Below are 25353 nucleotides of genomic sequence, written 5' to 3' on the forward strand. Positions count from 1 at the left end.
TTGACTATCTTTACGAACTGATTATGGAATAATGATTGCTCAAATACGTGATTGACGGTTACCAATGGTGTACTTGAAATGATTTGTGTCCTTCCACAACTAAATGACTTGAAGTCTCTACAGACAAAAAAGGCACCCTCGCCAGTGGTCAAGTGGGTAGATCTGAACAATGTCAATGGTGTTTGTTTGATGTCAAATGTCAGGCGAAAGGTAAGGTGTCTGGTGTATTATACAGGATCTTTCATATAACCTACCTCCACAAACTATACCCACAAGGGGCTAAACAGACTAAACTCACTTTTGTGACATGACATGGCTTCTCCCTTTTGTTTGACACTTCCTTTCTCCAAATAGAGAAATAGGGCCTGGCATACTGTAACCTTTAACTGCTAACGTTTTTAATTTCTCTTTTACAAGTTGTCCTATGAAAACTTTCCTCCGCCTGAAAAAGGTAAGTGAAAACTAGTGTAACAGCTTGGCAGGTAAAACCGAAGGTACTGAAATTGAAGGCAAGGATGCACAGGGCCTTCAGCATGGTCGTTGACAAAGTATTGATTGCTTTTGATGGTGTGCAACATTTCAAGTTCTCCATGATGCACTTCCCCAATCTAATACATTCCATGGTACCACAATGTTGCGCATTTTCAGTCATTTCACTGGATGCTTGGAAGGAACTCTCTTTTGAGAATTTCATGCTATGGCAAAATCTGAAGTCTGAAATGTCCCATTTCTCTGTCCTTGCCCATCTGGTCTTCAATTACTTGATAAGTGAGGAGAAAGGACAATGGACAGTAATTAGGATTTGGTCCATGTTAACCCTTTTCAAGCACATGGAGGTTAATAAGATTGTTTTATACTGTCCTCTTTTTTCACCCTACATATTTCAACATCTATTCAGCCTCTTCCAGTCTACAGCATGTCACTGGGAACGGTTCCTGATGGCATATTTAAGGGTTTGTGAGTATTTAAAGAAAATGATTAGCCATTTAGCATTATTGAAGTTAATTTTAACAGCTGCCATTTTAAAGCAAAAGTTGACTTATTGCATTGTCACCTGCAATAACATGAAAATGTCTATTGACTTCCAATGTTGGGTATGACTTGTCTTTATTCAAATCAAACTCTATTTGTCACATGCACCGAATACAAGTGTAGAACTTACCGTGAAATGCTTACTAACAAGCCCTTAAACAGTGCAGTTCAAGAAGAGTTAAGACAATATTTACCAAATAGACTAAAGTAAAAAATAATAATAAAAAGTAACACAATAACAATAACGAGGCTATATACGGTGTGTAGAGGATAGTTGAGGTAATTTGCACATGCAGATAGGGGTGAAGTGACTGCATAGATAATAAACAACGAGTAGGAGCAATGGGGGGGTCAATGTAAATATTCCGGTGGCGATTGTATAAATTGTTCAGCAGTTTTATGGCTTGGGGGTAGCAATGTAAATATTCCGGTGGCGATTGTATAAATTGTTCAGCAGTTTTATGGCTTGGGGGTAGAAGCTGTAGAGGAGCCGTTTGGTCCAAGACTTGGCGTTCCATTACCTCTTGCCATGCGGTAGCAGAGAAATCATCTGCTCTATAGTGAAAGTGTCATTCATATGGCCTGTATGTTATTTTTTATACAGAGGTAGTTGACGAAGTGGAAGGAAGCCATTTTAGACGATCTATTAAAATGCGTCCACAGTTCATCTGGTGATGTGCGCGAAGAAAGTAGGGAACCAATAAAATACTTTCGGACATAACCAACTTCGCTCAGATCCTACTACCTGTGTTCGTGTACCGTACCATCTAAACATAACAACACGTGGTCATCGTTCAAGTAAGTTGTCTGTCTCTAAAGAAAGTAAACGTATGAGAAGCAAAACATGACACTATGTCAGGAATATGATAGTATTTTGCAGTCACTGAAATGGTCTGAATTTGGTCTAATAGCTAGCAATTTCCTGTCAAATTCAGTTCCATCATGGCGCGAATATTGTGGTACCCCAGCCAGTTAAGTGAATTGAGCCCTCTTCTACTCAACAAAATACATTTAAAAGCTTGGCAATGTAGACTTGTCTTGAAGTACTATTCCACTAGTTTCAAGTTGTAGTTATTAGTCGTATGTACGGGATACACATAGTTTAACGTTACATACTGTCAAACGAAATGCTTGCAGGTTTCTTCTCGACAATGCAATAAGAAATAATAACAAAGATAAGTATACGACAAAGTAAAATGCTCAGTACAATATAATATTTTTAGCATCAGTATCACACAGGAAGGCACAATGTATAGTCCGATATTTACACGTATTTTGGGGAAGGGGATTTGTGAGGAAGTGTTTTAAATTGTGCAGTATTTAGCGAGCAATCATACAGGTCTGGTAGTAGCAGTTGTGATGTGTGTGTGTAGCATGATTGTATAGGTCTGTGTGTGGCTAATGGTTAAACCACAATGTCCATTTTTTTTACAGCCCAGTACTCCCCAGCCCTTCCATCTGGCGTTGATGTCTTCCCCCCTGCCCTCCTTTAGACTGAATACTGGGGCTCAGATGCCCCTCCTGGGCCTAGGAACATACAGGCTGCAAGGTAAGCAAATGCACCTGAGTGTTGACGCTGCACTCGGGGAAGGGTATCGTGCCTTTGACACTGCTGCAGTGTACGGCAATGAAGCAGACTTGGGCCATGCCCTGTTGGACCTGATGCCCAAACACAACCTGACCAGAGCAGACATCTTTCTCATCAGTAAGCTGTCCCCAGCGGACATGGGCTCGAAGGCCAGAGAGGGCTGTGCTCGTAGCCTGGAGAGGTTGGGGCTAGGGGGATACATTGACTTGTACCTCATCCACTGGCCTGGAACTGAGGGTCTGGAACCAGAAGATGAGAGGAATGCACAGCATCGAGCCCACAGCTGGACTGTCATGGAGGAGCTCTATGCCAATGGGATGCTCAGAGCAATTGGGGTCTCAAACTACTCTCCAAGGCACCTGATAGAGCTGCTGGAGACCTGCAGGGTGCGCCCTGCCGTGCTGCAGGTACATTAATGTCCTCATGATTTGTTGAAGTGGGTTTATATTTCAAATTTGACACATACCGAGTAGACCATAGTTTAAATCTTTTCGAATTTAGCTTGCCAAGGGCACAGCTGCTGTTTGTATCTGGCCTGGGATTTTAACTCTCATTTATTATATATTTTTTACCATTCTGCAGGTGGAGTTCCATCCTAGACTGACACAGAAGAAGCTGAGGGTCATTTGCAGGGACTCGGGAGTCTGCTTCCAGGCGTATTCATCTCTGGGGAAAGGTGCCCTGTTGTTGGAACCAGAAGTTGTTGCTATGGCGGAGGGGCATGGCAGAACACCCTCCCAGGTGCTCTTGAGGTGGGCCATTCAGCAGGGTGTGGCTGTGTTACCCAGGTCCGCACGGCCCAAGAGGGTGAGAGAAAATGGGCAGGTGTTTGACTTTGACCTGGATGAAGGGGGAATGGAGAGACTGTCTGACATGGACAGTGGAACAAGATTCTGCAAAAGAGATCCCACTAGTGTGGTCTAGAGGAGAGAGTCCCACAACAATATACTTAATCAGTCATAGAACAATGTGTTAAATGTCATTCTGAACTACAAACAAACCTATAATGAAATGTAACGTTTAATTTACCATATTTATGTTTAAGTCATAGTTCCTTGATTCTTGAACAAATGTTAGGCCGATCGGTTAGTGTAAATAAAGACCTATCCTAATGCATGTTAAAATGCTTAATATGAATTACTTCAACAAACATGCAAAAAACAATAGTCACATTTTAATAAGCAATGTTCAAACATTTAATCTGTTACGTAACATAACAAATATTTACAAATAGTTATACAGTTGTTTTTTTAATGAAAAAGATAAATATAAAAATGTTAAGCCACACACAAATTTTCAAGTAGAATATCAGTTTTAACTGATGGCAGTGGACGACTCCTACTATTGTTTATACATCAGATTGCCATATACACACATATTTCTTCAACTGAATGCTTAACAGTATTCCAAATATTTGCATATAAGGCAGTTGAGAAGGCTGCATATGGCCTGGATTGTAAATATTTACATACCGGTATACACACTATACAATTGAAAAAATATACGGAATCAATTAAAGACTATTGCAAATGAAAGAAGATAATGAAATGTAAAGCATCTAAGTTTAAGAACAATACCAAAATAAACTTAGTGTATCAGTTAAGTATGTATGGAGATAATTGAACATCTACTTTTATGTTTTTGGCAATACCCTGACTTGAAATAGGTGCCTGTCCATCTAATTCTACGTAAATCTACTCATTCTATCGCACACTGGAGTTACATGCGCCTATGTCAAGTCAGAATGCACTAAAGTTTTTGCAGACAAAGGCATTTAATAGGCTAGCATAGGTGGGGTGGGGGGGATCTGTATAATAAAACGTTTTGTACACCATACCCGCATTGTAATTATTGTCGTCACAGATGTTGTTCTTTCACAGGTTTCATATTTTAAGAATCATTAAAGTATATTTACATTTTGTTGTTTATTTCAAACCATTAGTTATTAGCCTACGCTTTGAAATTCATACATTTCATAGAACAATTTGACATTTCTCTGCAAATATGTTTATAAATATGTAATTGGCACAAGAGATTGTCGCTTTTTAATGACTGCATTTCTTCGAAAATGCATTTATTATGCACTGAATAACTTTTTGGTAATATTGCAACATATTTTCAATATGCAATGCATTTTTGCATAACGTTTGATTTGATTGTACAAAAAGGTCACATTTGAATTGGTGATATTCTCCAAAGACATACTGTAATTTGAGCAAAAGTATGCCTATGAGATGTGAATATTTCAGGTGTGGTCCAGTCATTATGGAAATGTGTATGAGCTCCTTTATGCCTTGGCTGGGTCTCTGAAAGAGGTGCGTACTGTATTGGTTTCTCACTCCCTGCCTTCCGCCTCCTTTGGACTCCAGAGGAAAGAGAACCATCCTCGGGAGACTTTCTGCTTGCCTCCTCCTGGGCTAATCCCTCTCTTGGGCTCCTGGGCAGGGAAATGGATTGAAAGGTCAACTCTATACATTTTTATGTAAAGCAGCCTTTACTGCAATCACTGTCAATTAGTGATACTCTGATAAATAATCTTCCTACTGTATATAAACTATGCTTAGACCTGTGGAGCCCATTCATGTAGCTAAGGATAAAGTCACATATTATACATTTACTATACATGTATATAGAAAATGGGAATGAGTGTCTGCTTTGTCCCCAATCTTTCAATTGTACACTCCTCTGCCAGCCCACATCTTACCCCTTTGTCGAGCCAGGTGTCAAATTCATCACTCATCCTCCTCAGCTGGCAGCCATATTTCTTTGCAGCCCACAGTGCAGGAGGAGCAGACTGTGATCGGCCTCGGAATGAAGCCCCATCACCCCCGCCATCCTCAGTAGGAGTCATCACATCCTGAAACTCTGCGTCTTCCCTTTTTCCAACCTGGGAGCACACCTGGGACTCTGAGTAGAGCCGGACTCGCTCACCTGTGTCAGTGAGTGGGAAGGGGGGAATTAAGACATTGTTAGATGTATTTATACCTGAAGAGATTCACACATGTATCCAAACTGAGTATGAATGTATTTGCACATGATATTCCATATCCAGGCATGATAGGTTTGAGGGCAAATGCAAGTTTGATTCTGACCTGGTCTTGGTCTGTTGCTCATTGTAGTTGAGACATGGAGCTGAAATTCTGAGTTGTGTGTGGTTCCTGAGTGGTCAGACTCACATTCATCCACACAATCATGTATGTGGTCCATTGTAAATACCTGAGAAATGGGCCATCCACAGTGAATTATTTTAATGAATTAAGATCCCCATTAGCTGACAACAATGGTTTTATTTGTTTTTTGAAACCAGGTTTGCAGTTCACTTGCGCTATATTAGATCGAAGGGAGTTCCATGCACTCATGGCTCTGTGTAATACTGTACATTTCCTTGAATTTGCTCTGGACCTGAAAAGAACCCTGGTGACATGTCTGGTGGGGTAAGTGTGTGTGTAAATTGACTATGCAAACTATTTGGAATTTCCAACACATTAATGTTTCTTATAAAAACAAGAAGTGATGCAGTCGGTCTTTCCTCGAGTCTTAGCCAAGAGAGGCTAGCATAGTGTTGCTCATAACCATATGTATCTACTGTAAGGAATAGTGTTGCTCATAACCATATGTATCTACTGTAAGGAATAGTGTTGCTCATAACCATATGTATCTACTGTAAGGAATAGTGTTGCTCATAACCATCTACTAAGGAGAAGGTTACTCTCACCACAGCAGGCTGTTGGTAAAATCACTATACATGTAATTTATTTATTTGTAGGAATTAAATATTTTCAGTATATTCAGCTAGAACTTACCCAAGGTAAAATCACTATACATGTATTTTATTTAATAATAGGAATTAAATATTTTCAGTATATTCAGCTAGAACTTACCCAAGGTGTCCTGACGACTTGCAAGAGGGTGGTTATAGGTTGACTCTATTTTGGCTATCCTCTTCTTCTTCTGTCAATGTTAAACTGGACTTTGGAAGTGATGCTATTTCTGTTTCTCCAAAACCCAGTCGGTGTTGATATCCTCTCATTGCAAGTGGCACACCCAAATAGAAACAGTAACGGTCTAGCTAGTAACGTTATTGCTTTGTGTGCCACCGGGAGCCTTGTATGATCAAATGTTCAAAGAAAACGTTCGTAGCTAGCTCACATCTTCTGTTCTTAAAGATTGTCTTCACTAACTCAATTTCAATCGACGAGTTTATAAAATTCTTACTGAAATGTCTTGACATATGGAAGGCGGTCTCGAGTACCCAATGCTGTTGTTGTCTTCCGTCGTCTTGTACAGTAGCACCTCTTCGTCCAATAGGCTGACACTGGCAAGCAGAACAAGCCAATAAGCGCGCGCTGCTAGGGCTTTTTCAATTGCTATCTTGTCAAAACGTCACTGTTGCGAAACGAGTATGGAACAGTTGTATAAAGTATGGAAAGCCGAATGGTTCGTGCAGTCTCGTGACTTGTTTACGGTTTCGCCCATCCCCGCGCGCACAATTGACTAAAGCTTATTATTGATATTGGGTAGTGTCAGTATTAGGTTAGTGATTCATGGGTGTGTAGTGGCGGACATTTAGATTAGCTCATAAATAACCACACTATTACATTAGGTAGAGCAATTTGCCAATGCCCTGTATATTTGTTCTTCTGTAATTTAGTCACACTTTCATTTGAGATAATGTGTACTTTATCTGAGATATCACCCCTAATGATTTTTCATTTGTTGGAAGCAGTACAATATTCTGGCCATGATAACAGACCTGTAATGAGGGACATCACATCAACACGAGGTAGCTTATGCTTTTTTTGTTTGTCGCCACAGCAATTATGTACAAGGTGCCTTCAGAAACTATCCACACCGCCTGATTTATTCCACATTTTGTTGTTACAGCCTGAATTCAACATCAATTAAATATTTGTTTTTTTATATCACCCATCCACACACACCCCATAATGACAAAGTGAACACATGTTTTAGAAATGTTAGCAAATGTTTTGAAAATGAAATATAGAAATATCTAATTTACATAAGTATTCACACCCCAGAATCAGCTTTGGAGCAATTACAGCTGTGAATCTTTCTGGGTAAATCTCTAAGAGCTTTGCACACCTAGATTGTACAATATTTGGCCATTATTATTTCAAATGTTATGTCAAATTGGTTGTTGATCATTGCTAGACAATCATTTTCAAGTCCTGACATATTTTCAAGCAGATTTAAGTCAAAACTGTTACTTGGCCAATCAGGAACATTCACTGTCTTCTTGGTAAGTAACTCTGGTGTAGATTTGGCCTTGTGTTTTAGGATATTGTCCTGCTGAAAGGTGAATTAATCTCCTGGTGTCTGGTGGAAAGCAGACTGAACCAGGTTTTCCTCTAGGATTTTGCCTGTGCTCCATTCTGTTTTAACACTTTGTATTCATGGCAAAACATGAATTGTTTTGCCACATTTTTTGCAGTGTTACTTCAGTACCTTGTAAACAGGATGCATGTTTTGGAAACATTTTATTCAGTACAGGTTTCCTTCCTTTCACTCTGTCAATTAGGTTAGTATTGCTGGAGTAATTTCAATGTTGTTGATCCATCCTTAGAGTTTAATGGCTGTGATAGGAGAAAACTAACTGTTTTAAAGTCACTGTTGGCCTCATGGTGAAATCCCTGAATGGTTTCCTTCCTCTCCAGCAACTGAGTTAGGAAGGACACCTGTATCTTTTTAGTGACCTGGTGTATTGATAGTAATAAACCATCCAAAGTGTACTTAATAAATTCACCATGCTCAAAGGGATATTCAATATCAGCTTTTTTTTCCTAATTTTACCGATCTACCAATTCTTTGGGAGCCATTGGAAAACCTCCCTGGTCTTTGTGTTTGAAATTTTAATGTGGTTTGTGTGAAGCGGGTGTAGAGGAGTCAGGTGCAGGACAGCAGATATGAGTAAAGAAACGTACTTTACTCAAAATATACGAATGCAAAACAATAAAGAGAGCCCACATTAACGGTCCGTACTACATGCAAACAATTACTCACAACCAGACATGGGGGAACAGAGGGTTAAATAATGAACAAGTAATTGGGGAATTTAAACCAGGTGTGTAAGACAAAGACAAAACAAATGGAAAATGAAAAGTGGATCGGCGATGGCTCGAAGGTAACGTCGACCACCGAACGCCGCTCGAACAAGGAGAGGGACCGACTTTGGCGGAAGTCATGACTGTACACCCTCGATGTCCAGAGGGGGCGGAGGAACCTCCCGCACCTCAGATTCCTGGAGTGGACCAGCCACCACCGGCCTGAGGAGAGACACATGGAATGAGGAATTAATACGGCAATCTGGGGGAAGCTGTAACCTGTAGCATACCTCGTTCAGTCTCCTCAGGACTTTGAATGGCCCCACATACCGCGGACCTAGCTTCCGGCAGGACAGGCGGAGGGGCAGGTTTCGGGTCGAGAGCCAGACCCGGCCTCACTGCGGTGACGGTCGGCGCTCGCCGTCTGCCGCCTCACGGCCCATTGCAGGTGCACATGGGCTGCATCCCACGTCTCCTCCAAGCACTTAAACCATTCGTCCACTGCAGGAGCTTCGATCTGGCTCTGATGCCAAGGTGACAGAACCCGCTGATACCCCTGTACACACTGGAAGGGAGAGAGGTTAGTGGAGGAGTGGCAGAGTGAGTTTTGGGCCACCTCTGCCCAGAAGATGAATGCCGCCCACTCCCCCGGCCGGTCCTGGCAATATGACCGCAGAAACCTGCCCGTTACTCTCTGGGTGAAAACCTGAGGTGAGGCTGACCGAGACCCCCAGACGTTCCATGAATGCTCTCCATACCCTGGATGTGAACTGAGGACCCCGATTAGAGACTATGTCCTCAGGTACCCCGTAGTGCCGGAAGACGTGAGTGAACAAGGCCTCCACAGTCTGTAGGGCCGTAGGGAGACTGGGTAAAGGGAGGAGACGGCAGGACTTAGAAAACCGATCCACAACGACCAGGATCGTGGTGTTGCCCTGTGAGGGAGGAAGATCCATCAGGAAGTCCACTGACAGGTGCGACCACGGCCGTTGTGGAACGGGTAGGGGTTGTAACTTCCCTATGGGCAGGTGCCTGGGAGCCTTGCACTGGGCGCACACCAAGCAGGAGGAAACATAAACCCTCACGTCCTTGGCCATGGTGGATCACTAGTACTTCCCACTAAGGCAACGCACCGTCCGACCGATGCCAGGGTGACCAGAGGAGTGTGACGTGTGGGCCCAACAGATCAAACGGTCACGGACAGCAGGCACCCAGCTGGACACTGGGGGGGCAGTGGGATCTGTGCGTAATTCCCGCTCGATGTCCGCGTCCAGCTCCCACACCACCGGTGCCACCAGGCAAGAGGCCGGAAGTATGGGAGTGTGATCCATGGACCGCTCCTCTATGTCATACATCCGGGACAGTGCGTCTGCCTTAGTGTTCTGGGAACCTGGTCTGTAGGACAGAGTGAAAACAAAATGGGTAAAGAACATGGCCCACCTTGCCTGGTGAGGGTTCAGTCTCCTCGACGCCCGGATGTACTCCAGATTGCGGTGGTCAGTCCAGATGAGTAAAGGGTGTTTAGCCCCCTCAAGCCAATGTCTCCACACCTTCAGAGCCTTGACAACAGCCAACAGCTCCCGGTCCCCCACATCATAGTTTTGCTCCACCGGGCTGAGTTTCTTCGGAAATAAAGCACAGGGGCGGAGCTTAGGTGGCGTATCCTAGTGCTGAGAGAGCACAGCTTCTATCCCAGCCTTGGACCGTCCACCTCCACTATGAATGCCAAAGAGGGATCCGGATGAGTCAGCACGGGAGCCGAGGTAAACAGAGCCTTCAGGTGACCAAAAGCCCTGTCCGCCTCAGCCGACCACTGCAGCTGCACCGGTCCCCCTTTCAGCAGTGAGGTAATGGGAGCTGCTACCTGACCAAAGCCCAGGATAAACCTCCGGTAGTAGTTGGCAAACCTTAGAAACCGCTGCACTTCCTTTACCGTGGTGAGAGTCGGGCCTATTACCCACGGCTGAAATGCGGTCCCTCTTCATCTCCACCCCTGACATGGAAATGCCTGACGTGGAAATGCGCTACCCTAGGAAGGAGACGGACTGTTGGAAGAACAGACATTTCTCAGCCTTGACTTACAGGCCATGCTCCAACAGTCAACCAAGCACCCTGCGCACAAGGGACACATGCTCGGCGCATGTAGCGGAATATATCAGAATGTTGTTGATATACACCACTACACCCTGCCCGTGCAGGTCCCAGAAAATCTCGTCAACAAAGGCCTGGAAGACTGATGGAGCATTCATCAACCCGTACGGCATGCCAAGGTACTCATAGTGCCCTGAGGTGGTACTAAATGCCGTCTTCCACTTGTCCCCCTCACGGATACGCACCAGGTTGTAAGCACACCTGAGATCCAATTTTGTGAAGAAGCGCGCCCCGTGCATTGACTCAATCGCACTGGCGATGAGAGGCAGCAGGTAGCTGTACCTCACAGTGATCTGATTAATACCTCGATAGTCAATACATGGGCGCAGACCTCCATCCTTCTTCTTCCTGTCAATGGGGTGGTAATTCTATTTACAGAAGGCGAGAGCCAAATCGGCTGATTCTGAGGGGATGCGCACGGTGGAGACCTGGTCTGGACTTTTCACCATAGTCGCACCGATGGAAACCCCTACACACCTCACTCAGCACTCTCATGACCACCCCTTGAGAGCCCTCTGTTGCCTCGAAATAGTGGGGTTATGACAGGCCAACCAGGGTAGGCCCAGCACCATGGGAAACGCAGGAGAATCAATAAGGAAGAGACTGTTTCTCTCCTTGTGACCCACCTGCATAACCATGCATAGTGGAGCGGTGGCCTCCCTAATCAGCCCTGACCCTAATGGTCAACTATCTAGGGCGTGCACAGGGAAGGGCATATCCACAGGAACAAGGGGAATCCCAAAACTATGGGCAAATGAACAGTCAATAAAATTCCCAGCTGCGCCTGAATCTGCGAGTGCCTTATGCTGGGAATGCGGGGAAAACTCTGGAAATTTGATAAACACATACATGTAGGCAACAGGGGGCTCTGGGTGAGCCTGGTGCCGACTCACCTGGGGTGACACGATAGTGCCCTGCCTGCTGCCTCGACTCCCTGAGGAACCTCCCCAGCACCGACCATCAGTGTGCCCTCTGCTGGTCCAATGTGAGGGTGGTGTCTCGGCAGGCCAAGTCATTTACATCCATTTAGCGACAAATTGGACATCATCCTATCCTAGCCTTGAAGACAGGTGTCTCCGGACTCCGCTGTCCAGTAGTGATCGATCAGGGCCCTGTTTTGACTGGGCTGGCAGACTTCCTCAATGGTAGTCCGAAAGGCCAGAGGTGGATGAATCCCTTGCGGGTGTAGCCTGATCAGAGCCTGGAGGTGTCCCCCCCTGCCTCCGTAGGTGGAATGGTCAGATGCGTTCACCTGGAGAGAGCCACTCGAAGGTTGAACACTCAGCGCGGGTGAGGACACCAGGCGGGTCGAAAACTGCCCGGATGAGTTGTAGCACAGGCAGGGAGCCCAGCCAACAGCGAGTTGCAGTAATCCAGACGGGAGATGACAAGTGCCTGGATTAGGATGAACTCTGTTGTAATGGTCCAAGGCCACCGCCATGATGTTGGTTGAGAACCTGTTGTCAGGATCACATTCTTGGCGCTCTGGCCCACCGTGATGGCGAGATCAGGGCTTTGCCCGGGAGGAGGCAGGAGACAGCTTGGGTGGTGATCATCCACACTGATATGTCTGCCAGACATGCAGAGATGTGATTCGCATCCCGAAGGGGAAAGGAGAAGATTAATTGTGTGTCCTGGGATGGAGAGACCATGTGAGGTTATGACAGAGCCAGGTGACTTGGTGTAGCGAGAATCCTAGAACAGACCCTGGCACCAGTGGTGAGTCAATCACCACCCTTCCGGAGACACCGTGGGCCCCCACCTCTTCAAGGAATATGGTTCACTATCGGGCATAGGTCTATGAAAGAGGAGAGAGAGTAATCCTTCTCACCCCCCCAGTAAATGATTTAGATGCACTCCTGCGATTTGTCCCCTGCCTCAGGTCGGCTGTTCCACTGATGTCAGAAGGTGAATTCACGGCGGATGAACTCTTGTAATGGTCCAACGCTCTCCTTCACTACATATGGATAAGGCGCTTTGCCTGAAATGACTTAAATGTAATGTGGACAGTCGCCAGTAGAGCTCCAGCTGTAGTAGGAACCCCTGGCATCCGGCAGCCATCTCATCATACCCCCTCGGGAGCGCAAACCGAATCCCGCTGGGACCGGGTGAAGGAGGGGTGGACAGTGGGGCTTGCTGTAGTGGGGCTGGTGGAGGCGCTGGATGACCTTCTCCTCTCTCCCAATGATCCATCATTTGCAGCACGCGATCCATGGCGGTGCCCAGACGTTGCAACATGGTCACATGCTGCTGGACGCACTCCTCTACTGACACAGGGAGGGCGTCTGCTCCTGCTGACTCCATTCAGGTGAGTAGCTGGTCTGTGTGTAGCTGGTGTGGTCTGTTTGTAGCTGGTGTGGAGGAGTCAGGCACAGGACAGCAGATATGAGTAAATAAAGGTACTTTACTCAAAATATACGAATGCAATACAATAAAGAGAGCCCACATTAACGGACCGTATTACATACAAACAATTACTCACAACCAGACATGGGGAACAGAGGGTTAAATAATGAACAAGTAATTGGGGAATTGAAACCAAGTGTGTAAGCCAAAGACAAAACAAATGGAAAATGAAAAGTGGATCGGCGATGGCTAGAAGGCTGACGTTGACCGCCGAATGCCGCTCGAACAAGGAGAGGGACCGACTTCGGTGGAAGTCTTGACAGAAATTCACTGCTCACCTGAGGGATCTTACATATAATTTAAAAATCACGATAAAAACTAATATTGCACACAGTGTGAGTCCATGCGACTTATTATGTGACTTGTTAAACCAAAATTTTACTCCTGAACTTATTACCATAACAAAGGAATTAAATATGTATTGACTCGACAATTCAGCTTTTCATTTTCAATTAATTTGTTAAAATGTCAGAAAACAATTCCACTTTGACATTATGATATATTGTGTGTAGGCCAGTGACATCTCAATTTAATCCATTTTAAATTCAGGCTGTAAAACAACAAAATGTGGAAAAAGTCAAGGGGGTGTGAATACTTTCTGAAGGCGCTGTAATTCATCAAGTCTTCTGAGATCAGAAGGTATGTAGGAAAGGAGATGAGTAAAGTTTGGGCTCCCGAGTAGCGCAGTGGTCTAAGGCACTGCATCTCAGTGCTAGAGGCATCACTACAAACCCCGGTTTGATTCCAGGCTGTATCACAACCGGCCGTGATATGGGAGCCCCGTAGAGAGGGTTTGACCGGGGTAGGCCGTCATTGTAAATAAGAATTTGTTCTTAACTGACTCGCCTAGTTAAATAAAAATAAAAGGAGGCAATTGAGATACATACAGCCACCATAGGCTGCGTTTAGACAGCCTAATTCTTGATTCTTTCCCCAAATAATTGGTCTTTTGTCCAATTATATCAGTTCTGAAAAAAGTCTGATGTGAAAAGTTCTGTGATTAGTCAAAATACCAAGTAGTTTGAAAAAAGATCAGAATTGGGCTGACTGTGAGGGGGTGCAGCCTATGTTGGCTAGGGTAGTTTTATTTTTCTAGTTGTAGTTTTGTTTTATGGCCACTAGATGGCAGGCAACACATATACAGCAACACTTATCTCAATTATTTGACTGAAGCATGCTATTAAAACTTTATATGAATTTGATTAAAACCTCCAATCAAAATCCATGATTGTAATTAAATATGTTGACCTAGTGTGTCCTTTTCAATCTCTATAAGTGAATTTATATTCATTTATCTTAAGGGAGGGTCATATAAGCTAACATTATTGGAATTCCAGGTAGTAGGCTTGGTGGAATTCTGGTGTTTTACTTTAACTAGCACATTATTGGTCTCTGTTCAGATCAGAGCTTCTACCAGATGATGCCTGGAAGGACAAGATATCAAGGCAATATGCAACGATAGGGAAGAAATTAAAATATTATTTAGAGAGACAATTCCATGTGTTTCATGGGATAGTTAGATAAACCAAGTGCCTAGGTGCTCGCTGAATGTCTCACCATTTTCAGTAGTAATAGGGATGAATACACACACGAACGTGCGCGCGCACACACTGTTTGGAAGATATTTTCTGTTTTCAAGTGTCTTTAGAAAGTGAGCAGTGCCCAGCTGTCTACAGTCAGTGTTTCTGCTGGTGTCAACCTCAGTCCCTCAGGGCAGATTTTCTTTTTATCTTTTCTTGAGCTTGGATGCTTTATTTAAGCCTTATTGTACAGTAAATCTTACTACTGCTGTTTCTCATCCTGAATGACTGATTTTGTTTCTGAACACAGACCAGATTACTGGACCCTTTGTGCACATTAGTATGGGGTGATCCTACGTTTAAACTGAGTCGATGTTAGCTGTGCCGGGGACTTGGGAAATTGGATTGCTCCTCTGCCCCTGAGCACATAACCTGAATTGCTTCATTACTGTAGATGCCTATGTGGCTCAATCTGTAGCTGCGAGCAAGTGGGCTAATGGTGCTTTCTATGAGAGGGAAAAACAAAGGCAACATGATTACGTTATATTACATTCATAATTTATCCGTTGTTTAGTAGACCATGGTTGTGCAGGGAACATAGCCCCTGCTGTCTGGGGGAATTGTGGAGGCCAGGTATGCTGTGGCTCATTGCTGCCTGGAGCTCATCCAGAATTCTGTGGTACAAAGTGTCTTTTGATGTTCGATTAAGTAACCAAGGCCAGTCTGTGGGCAGCCCATTACTCTAAAACCAATTATTTAAAAAATTCATCAGTTACCCTGTCCAGGATGACTTAACCCTCTTCAAAATGTCTGAAACATCTCCAGTAGGGGCTGTAACTCTGAGCTGGATGAGAGGGCCACCACCGACCCAGAGGATTGGGTGAGAGGCTGACGTGAGTAAGGTCTTTAATCAGATCAACACCTGCAAGGTCCACGGGGCCCAACGGTATTCCAGGGGGCGTTCTTAGAGCTTGCACAGAACAGCTTGCAGGCATATTCACTGTAAATTTCAAACTACTTGTCCCAGTCTATATTCTCCACGTTTTAAGATAACCACCATCATTCATGTTCCCAAGATCAATGACTACCAACCTGTAGCACTCACATCTGTAATCCATGAAGTGGTTTGAAAGGCTGGTTATCAGATCACAATGTATTTGTCATATGCGCCGAATACAACAAGTAGACCTTACTGTGAAATGCTTACTTACAAGCTCTTAACCAACAATGCACTTCAAGAAATATAGTTACAATATTTACTAAATAAACTAAAGTCCAATTGTTTAAAAAAAATCTAATAAAGTAACACAAGAAAATTACATAACAATAACGAGGCTATATACAGGGGGTACCGGTACAGAGTCAATGTGTGGGGGTACAGGTTAGTCGAGGTAATGTAACTATGAATATATAATAAACAGCGAGTAGCAGCAGTGTAAAAACAAAGTTTGGGGGAGGGTGTCAAAGTAAATAGTATGTACGGGTGGCCATTTGATTAATTGTTCAGCAGTCTTATGTATTTTTAATTTGTTTAATTTCACCTTTATTTAACCAGGTAGTCTAGTTGAGAACAAGTTCTCATTTACAACTGCGACCTGGCCAAGATAAAGCAAAGCAGTGTGACACAGACAACAACACAGAGTTACACATGGAATAAACAATAAACAAGCCAATAACACAATAAACAAGTCAATGACACAGTAGAAAAAAAAAAAAGTCTATATACAGTGTGTGCAAAAGGCATGAGGAGGTAGGCAATTTATAGGTCATATGAGCGAATAATTACAAATTAGCAGATTAGCACTGGAGTGAAAAATGAGCAGATGATACAAGTAGAGATTCTGGTGTGCAAAAGAGCAGCAATGTAAATAAAAACAATATGGGGATGAGGTAGGTAGATTGGGTGGGCTATTTACAGATGGACTATGTACAGCTGCAGCGATCGGTTAGCTGCTCAGATAGCTGATGTTTAAAGTTGGTGAGGGAAATAAAAGTCTCCAACTTCAGCATTTTTTTTGCAATTCGTTCCAGTCACTGGCAGCAGAGTACTGGAAGGAAAGTCGGCCAAATGAGGTGTTGGCTTTGGAGGTGATCAGTGAGATATACCTGCTGGAACGTGTGCTACGGGTGGGTGTTGTTATCGTGACCAGTGAACTGAGATAAGGCGGAGCTTTACCTAGCATAGACTTATAGATGACCTGGAGCCAGTGGGTCTGGCGACGAATATGTAGCGAGAGCCAGCCGACTAGAGCATACAGGTCGCAGTGATGGATGGTATAAGGTGATTTGGTAACAAAACAGATAGCACTGTGATAGATTGCATCCAGTTTGCTGAGTAGAGTATTGGAAGCTATTTTGTAGATGACATCACCGATGTCGAGGATCGGTAGGATAGTCAGTTTTACTAGGGTAAGTTTGGTGGCGTGAGTGAAGGAGGCTTTGTTGCGAAATGGGAAAGTCGATTCTAGATTTGATTTTGGATTGGAGATGTTTAATATGAGTATAGAAGGAGAGTTTACAGTCTAACCAGACACCTAGGTATTTATAGTTTTCCACATATTCTAGGTTGGAACCGTCCAGGGTGGTGATGCTAGTCGGACAGGCGGGTGCGGGCAGCGAACGGTTGAAAAGCATGCATTTGGTTTTACTAGCGTTTACGAGCAGTTGGAGGCCACAGAAGGAGTGTTGTATGGCATTGAAGCTCGTTTGGAGGTTAGTTAGCACAGTGTCCAAGGAAGGGCCAGAAGTATACAGAATGGTGTCATCTGCGTAGAGGTGGATCAGGGAAACGCCCGCAGCAAGAGCAACATCATTGATATATACAGAGAAAAGAGTCGGCCCGAGAATTGAACCCTGTGGTACCCCCATAGAGACTGCCAGAGGTCCGGACAACATGCCCTCCGATTTGACACACTGAACTCTGTCTGCGAAGTAGTTGATGAACCAGGCGATGCAGTCATTAGAAAAACCAAGGCTATCGAGTCTGCCGATAAGAATACGGTGATTGACAGAGTCGAAAGCTTTGGCCAGGTCGGTGAAGACGTCTACACAGTACTGTCTTTTATTGATGGCGGTTATGATATCATTCAGTACCTTGAGTGTGGCTGAAGTGCACCTGTGACCGGCTCGGAAACAGGATTGCACAGCAGAATGTAGGGTGGGATTCGAAATGGTCAGTGATCTGTTTATTAACTTGGCTTTCAAAGTCTTTAGATAGGCAGGGCAGGATGGATATAGGTCTGTAACAGTTTGGGTCTAGGGTGTCACCCCCTTTGAAGAGGGGGATGACCATGGCAGCTTTCCAATCTTTAGGGATCTCGGACGATACGAAAGAGAAGTTGAACAGGCTGGATAATAGGGGTTGCAACAATGGCGGCGGATAGTTTTAGAAAGAGAGGGTCCAGATTGTTTATCTCAGCTGAGTTGTACGGGTCCAGGTTTTGCAGCTCTTTCAGAACATTTGCTATCTGGATTTGGGTGAAGGAGAAGCTGGGGAGGCTTGGGCGAGTAGCTGCAGGGGGAGCGGAGCTGTTCTCCGGGATTGGGGTAGCCAGGAGGAAGGCATGACCAGCCGCTGAGAAATGCTTATTGAAATTTTTGATTATCATGGATTTATCGGTGGTGACCGTGTTACCTAGCCTCAGTGCAGTGGGCAGCTGGGAGGTGCTCTTGTTCTCCATGGACTTTACAGTGTCCCAAAACATTTGGGAGTTAGAGCTACAGGATACAAATTTCTGCTTGAAAAAGCCAGCCTTTGCTTTTCTGACTGACTGCGTGTATTGGTTCCTGACTTCCCTGAACAGTTGCATATTTGCGGGGACTATTCGATGCTATTGCAGTCCGCCACAGGATGTTTTTGTGCTGGTCAAAGGCAGTCAGGTCTGGAGTGAACCAAGGGCTATAACTGTTCTTAGTTCTGCATTTTTTGAAAGGGGCATACTTATCTAAGATGGTGAGGAAATTACTTTTAAAGAATGACCAGGCATCCTCGACTGACAGAATGAGGTCAATATCCTTCCAGGTCGATTAGAAAGGCCTGCTCGCAGAAGTGTTTTAGGGAGAGTTTGACAGTCATGAGGGGTGGTCGTTTGACCATGGACCCATAGCGGATACAGGCAATGAGGCAGTGATCGCTGAGATCCTGATTGAAAACAGCGGAGGTGTATTTGGAGGGCAAGTTGGTCAGGATAATGTCTTTGAGGGTGCCCATGTTTACGGATTTAGGGTTGTAACTGGTGAGTTCCTTGAATGTTTGTGTGAGATTGAGGGCATCTAGCTTAGATTGTAGGGTGATAAGCATATCCCAGTTTAGGTCACCTAACAGAACGAACTCTGAAGCTAGATGGAGGGCGATCTATCCAGAAATGGTGTCCAGGGCACAGCGTCATTCATTTTTAATATTAGAAGTTCGAACTGTTTGGGCATAGACCTGGAAAGTATGACAGAACTTTGCAGGCTATCTCTGCAGTAGATTGCAACTCCTCCCCCTTTGGCAGTTCTATCTTGACGGAAAATGTTGTAGTTGGGGATGGAAATCTCAGAATGTTTGGTGGCCTTCTTCAGCCAAACTTGTCGCCTAGAGCGTTGGGGACAAAGAATAAAAGGAGCAAATTTCTGGGCATGGTAGAATAGATTCAGGGCATAGTGGGGTGCTGGTACAGCGGAGGGATGCCCAGGTACTGAGTGATGATAAGAGAGGTTGTATATCTGGACATGCTGGCTATGCTGGGTGAGGTCACCGCATGTGTTCGAGGTGGGACAAAGGAGGTTTCAGAGGTATGATGAGTGGAACTGGGGGCTCCATTGTAAACTAAAACAATGATAACTAACCTAAACAACAGTATACAAGGCATATTGACATTTGAGAGAGACCTACAGCGAGGCATAAAGTAATCACAGGTGTTGATTGGGAGAGCTAGCTAAGACAACAACGGGTAAGACAACAACAGCTAATCAGCTAAAACAACAACAGGTAAAATGGCGATGAATGGGCAGAGAGGGTAGGTTAACTACACACAGAGCCTGAGTTGACGGCTGGGGCCGACAGATAAACAAAATGGAGTGCCGTGATTAATGGACAGTCCAGCAGGCATCAGCTATGTAGCCAAGTGATCATAGGGTCCAGGGGGCAGCAATAGATGGAACAGGGAAGCCGCGGAGAAGTCTCTACTACGCTAGCACGCGGCGACACAGCGTTTGAAGTTAGAAGCCCGGGGCTAGTAGAAGCGTCTGCTCCGACGTCCGACGGAGGCCGGTTGAAGTTACAGCGGATGGAGTATTTGTCGGCAGACCAGTCGTGGTGGTGTGGGGGCGCCGTGTCGACAAAGGATCCAAGCCAGATGGTGAAAGAGGTATTGTAGTTGTAGTAATTTAGTTTGCTAGCCGGGAGATGCGCCTGGCTCACAGATAACTGGTGCTAGCTTCGGGGCAGGGGCGTTAGCCACTATAGCCACTCAGTAGCAGCGGTGATCCAGTGCCAAGGTCCAGAGCTTACGGCAAGGAGCCGGTGGAGTAGTGGGTTTTAGACATGTTTGGGTGGAGTCCGGGTGAACAACTGAGTAGGCCGGGAGGTGGGCCTCAGGGATAGCTTCGGTACTGGGTAACTCGGTGGGTGCTAGCTAGCTGTGAAGATCAGGAGTAATGGTCCAAGGATTACGGCAGGAATCCGGCGTTGTGGTGGAGAGACAGTCCAATACTGGTAGGCTGGCGAGTATTATCCAGGCAAAAAAAGGGGGGCTGGTATCTGTGCAGAAGGTAAAATCTGCTAGCAGTGGTCAACAATTACTAAATAGCTTGTAGCTAAGTAGCTGGTTAGCTTCTGATGGGTAGGTGGTTCTTGCTATAAAGTCAATTTTTTTTAAATAATAGCTATTCCGTATCACATTGGATGAGGCAGGTTATCTGAAGGTATAATTGAATTCAAATTAAATATATACAAAAAAAAACGAAAAATACAAAAGTACATGAGAGGATGAAAAAAACACGTCTGCACTGCTACGCCATCTTGGATCTGTTAGCTGTATCTAACCCAGTAGAAGCTGTTAAGGAGCCTTTTGGTCCTAGACTTGGTACCGCTTGCTGTGCGGTAGCAGAGAGAACCGCCTAGTATATCGGTTCTGACACCCCCTAGTATATAGGTCCTGGATGTCAGGAAGCTTGGCCCCAGTGATGTACTGGGCTGTACGCACTACCCTCTGTAGCGTCTTACGTTCAGATGCCGAGCAGTTGCCATACCAGGCGGTGATGCAACAGGTCAAGATGCTCTCGATGGTGCAGCTGTAGAACTTTTTGAGGATCTGGGGACCCATGCCAGATCTTTTCAGTCTCTTGAGGGGGAAAATGTGTTGTCGTGCCCTCTTCACAACTGTCTTGGTGTGTTTGGACCATGATAGTTTGTTGGTGATGTGGACACCAAGGAACTTGAAGGTCTCGACCCACTCCACTTCAGCCCCGTAGATGTTAATGGGGGCCTGTTTGGCCCTCCTTTTCCTGAAGTCCACGATCAGCTCCTTTGCCTAGCTCACATTGAGGGAGAGGTTGTTTTCCTGGGAACAAGGTCTCTGACCTCCTCCCTATAGGCTGTCTCATTGTTGTCGGGGATCAGGCCTCCCATTGTTGTCGTTAGCTAAATTAATGATGGTGTTGGAGCCGTGCTTGGTCATGCAGTTGTGGGTGAACAGGGAGTACAGAAGGGGACTAAGCAAGCACCCCTGAGGGGCCCCAGTGTTGAGGGTCAGGGTGGCAGATGTGTTCTTGCCTACCCTTACCACCTGGGGGTGGCCCGTCAGGAAGTCCAGGATCCAGTTGTAGAGGGAGGTGTTTAGTTCCAGGGTCTTAGCTTAGTGATGAGCTTTGTGGGCACTATGGTGTTGAACGCTGAGCTGTAGTCAATGAACAGCTTTGTCACATAGGTGTTCCTTTTGTCTAGGTGGGAAAGGGCAGTATGGAGTGCGATTGAGATTGCATCATCTGTGGATCTGTTAGGGCGAATTGGAGTGGGTTTGGTTTTCCGGCATGATGGTGTTGATGTGAGACATGACCAGCCTTTCAAAGCACTTCATGGCTACCGACGTGATTGCTACAGGGTGGTAATCATTTAGGCAGGTTACCTTAACGTTCTTGGGACTATGGTGGTCTGTTTGAAACATGTAGGTATTACAGACTTGGTCAGGGAGAGGTTGAAAATGCCTTTGAAGACACTTGCCAGTTGATCCGTGCATGCTTTGAGTATACGTCCTGGTAATCGTTCTGGTGAATCTTGAACTGTTTAAAGGTCTTGCTCACATCAGCTACAGAGAGCATGGTCACACATTAGTCCAGAACAGCTGATTTTCTAATGCATGCTTCAGTGTTGCTTGCCTCAAAGCGAGCATAAAAGGCATTTAGCTTGTCTGGTAGGCTCACATCAACGGGCAGCTCGCATCTGGGTTTGCCTTTGTAGTCCGCAATAATTTTCAATCCCTTCCACATCCGACGAGCGTCAGAGCCAGTGTAGTCGGATTCAATCTTAGTCCTGTATGAACGCTATGCGTGTTTGATTGTTCATCTAAGGGCAAAGCAGGAATTCTTATAAGGGTCCGGATTAGTGTCCCGCTCCTTGAAAGCGGCAGCTCTAGCCTTTAGGTGAGTAGTCGCTCTTCTGATGTCCAGAAGCTCTTTTCGGTCATAAGAGACGGTAGCAGCAACATTATGAGTTACAAACAATGCATTTTTTAAAAATAAAATAGCACAGTTGGTTAGCAGCCCATAAAATGTCAGCAATCCCTTCCAGAGCCATTATTCATTTGGCACGCATCAACTCCATCATTCCAGACACCCTAGACCCACTCCAATTTTGCCTACCGCCGCAAATAGACAACAAAATCTTAATTGAACTCCACACTGCCCTCACCCACCTACAGTGGGGCGAACAAGTATTTGATACACTGCCGATTTTGCAGGTTTTCCTACTTACAAAGCATGTAGAGATCTGTAATTTTTATCATAGGTACACTTCAACTGTGAGAGACGGAATCTAAAACAAAAAATCCAGAAAATCACATTGTATGATTTTTAAGTAATTAATTATCATTTTTTTGCATGACATAAGTATTTGATCATCTACCATCCAGTACGAATTCTGGCTCTCACAGACCTGTTAGTTTTTCTATAAGAAGCCCTCCTGGTCTCCACTCATTACCTGTATTAACTGCACCTGTTTGAACTTGTTACCTGTATAAAAGACACCTGTCCACACACTCAATCAAACAGACTCCAACCTCTCCACAATGGCCAAGACTAGAGAGCTGTGTAAGGACATCAGGGATAAAATTGTAGAAGCACAAGGCTGGGTTGGGCTACAGGACAATAGGCAAGCAGCTTGGTGAGAAGGCAACAACTGTTGGCGCAATTATTAGAAAATGGAAGAAGTTCAAGATGATGGTCAATCACCCTCGGTCTGGGGCTCCATGCAAGATCTCACCTCGTGGGGCATCAATGATCATGAGGAAGGTGAGGGATCAGCCCAGAACTACATGGCAGGACCTGGCAATGACCTGAAGAGAGCTGGGACCACAGTCTCAAAGAAAACCATTAGTAACACACTATGCCGTCATGGATTAAAATCCTGCAGCTCAAGCCAGCGCATGTCCAGGCCCGTCTGAAGTTTGCCAATGACCATCTGGATGATCCAGAGGAGGAATGGGAGAAGGTCATGTGGTCTGATGAGACAAAATAGAGCTTTTTGGTCTAAACTTCATTCGCCTTGTTTGGAGGAAGAAGAAGGATGAGTACAACCCCAAGAACACCATCCCAACCGTGAAGCATGGAGGTGGAAACATCATTCTTTGGGGATGCTTTTCTGCAAAGGGGACAGGACAACTGCACCGTATTGAGGGGAGGATGGATGGGGCCATGTATTGCGAGATCTTGGCCAACAACCTCCTTCCCTCAGTAAGAGCATTGAAGATGGGCCGTGGCTGGGTCTTCCAGCATGACAACGACCCAAAACACACGGCCAGGGCAACTACGGAGTGGCTCCGTAAGAAGCATCTCAAGGTCCTGGAGTGGCCTAGCCAGTCTCCAGACCTGAACCCAATAGAAAATCTTTGGAGGGAGCTGAATGTCCATATTGCCCAGCGACAACTCCGAAACCTGAAGGATCTGGAGATGGTCTGTATGGAGGAGTGGGCCAAAATCCCTGCTGCAGTGTGTGCAAACCTGGTCAAGAACTACAGGAAACATATGATCTCTGTAATTGCAAACGAAGGTTTCTGTACCAAATATTAAGTTCTGCTTTTCTGATGTATCAAATACTTATGCAATAATATGCAAATGAATTACTTAAAAATCATACAATGTCATTTTCTGGATTTTTGTTTTAGATTCCGTCTCTCACAGTTGAAGTGTACCTATGATAAAAAATGACAGACCTCTACATGCTTTGCAAAATCAGCAGTGTATCAAATACTCTCCCCACTGTAGATAAGAGAATACCTATGTGAGAATTCTCTTAATTGACTACAGCTCAGCATTCAACACCATTGTCCCCTCCAAGCTTGTCACCAAGCTTAGGACCCTGGGGCTGAACACCTCCATCTGCAACTGGATCCTGGACTTCCTGACCAGCTGATCACACACAGGGGTGTGTGCTTAGTGCCCTCCTATACTCCCTGTTCACCCATGACTGCGTGGCCATGCACGACTCCAACACCATCATCAAGTTTGCTGACAGCAGGACGGTGGTAGACCTGGTCACCGGCGACAAGCACATTGACGGGGCTGCAGTGGAGCAGGTCAAGAGCTTTAAGTTCCCCGGTGTCCAAATCACTAAGGACTTACAAAGTCCGCACACACTCATAGTCAGGAGGTGGAAAAGATTTGGCATGGGCCCTCAAATCCTCAAAGTTCAACAGCTGTACCATCGAAAGCATCTTGACTGGCTGCTTGGTATGGCAAAAGCACTGCCCTCGAGCGCATGGCTCTACATAAGGTAGTGCGGACAGCTCAGTATCTCACTGAGGCCTATCTCCCTGCGATGCTGGACCTCTATATCGGGCTGTGTTAAAGGATGGCCCGTAAAATCCTTCGACTCCAGCCATCCAAGCCATAAACTGTTCTTTCTGCTTCAGCACAGCAAGCGGTGCCGGTGTATCAAGTCTGACATCAACAGGCTCCTGAACAGCTTCTATCCACAAGCCATAAGACTTTACCTTCAGAAAACTTTGCCTGTCTTTGCCTTGACTTTTTCCCATTTTGTTGTGTTACAAAGTGAGATAAAAATTGATTTAATTGGGGCCTCCCAAGTGGTGCAGCGGTCTAAGGCACTGCATCACAGTGATAGAGGTGTTACTACAGACCCGGGTTCATTCGCGGGCTGTACCACAATCCTTGTGGTGGGTCGGGTGTCTGCAGGATGATTCCGGTCGACAGTTGAACAGTGTTTCCTCCGACACATTTAACTGTGATATTGTGTCAACAATATACACAAAATATTCTTATGTCAAAGTGGAAGAAACAATGATAAAAAAGAAAACACTATCTTGATTAGATAAGAATTCAACCCTCTTAAAAGCTCATGTTCTATAATAGTTATGACTGAAAATACGATGCATTA

The 25353-nt window shown here is 45.0% G+C and overlaps 2 protein-coding genes across 2 annotated transcripts; one reads left to right on the top strand and one right to left on the bottom strand.

Annotated features, from left to right (window-relative positions):
• Positions 1-1493: 1493 nt before the first annotated feature.
• On the top strand, positions 1494-4454 carry LOC135544308 (aldo-keto reductase Mvan_2161-like). The gene is made up of 3 exons (XM_064971822.1): positions 1494-1830; positions 2467-3027; positions 3203-4454. The coding sequence occupies exons 2-3, from the start codon at positions 2500-2502 to the stop codon at positions 3542-3544; spliced, it is 870 nt and encodes a 289-aa protein (XP_064827894.1). The 5' UTR covers positions 1494-1830; positions 2467-2499; the 3' UTR covers positions 3545-4454.
• On the bottom strand, positions 3803-6918 carry LOC135544309 (bcl2-associated agonist of cell death-like). Its single transcript, XM_064971823.1, has 4 exons — positions 6502-6918; positions 5713-5836; positions 5325-5551; positions 3803-5057 (listed from the first exon to the last, which is right to left on the bottom strand). Exons 2-4 carry the CDS (start codon positions 5825-5827, stop codon positions 4956-4958), a joined length of 444 nt encoding a protein of 147 aa, XP_064827895.1. The 5' UTR covers positions 5828-5836; positions 6502-6918; the 3' UTR covers positions 3803-4955.
• Positions 6919-25353: the final 18435 nt, after the last annotated feature.

This window comes from Oncorhynchus masou, chromosome 8 (assembly GCF_036934945.1).
Source record: "Oncorhynchus masou masou isolate Uvic2021 chromosome 8, UVic_Omas_1.1, whole genome shotgun sequence".
In the NCBI taxonomy this organism is placed as follows: Eukaryota; Metazoa; Chordata; class Actinopteri; order Salmoniformes; family Salmonidae; genus Oncorhynchus; species Oncorhynchus masou.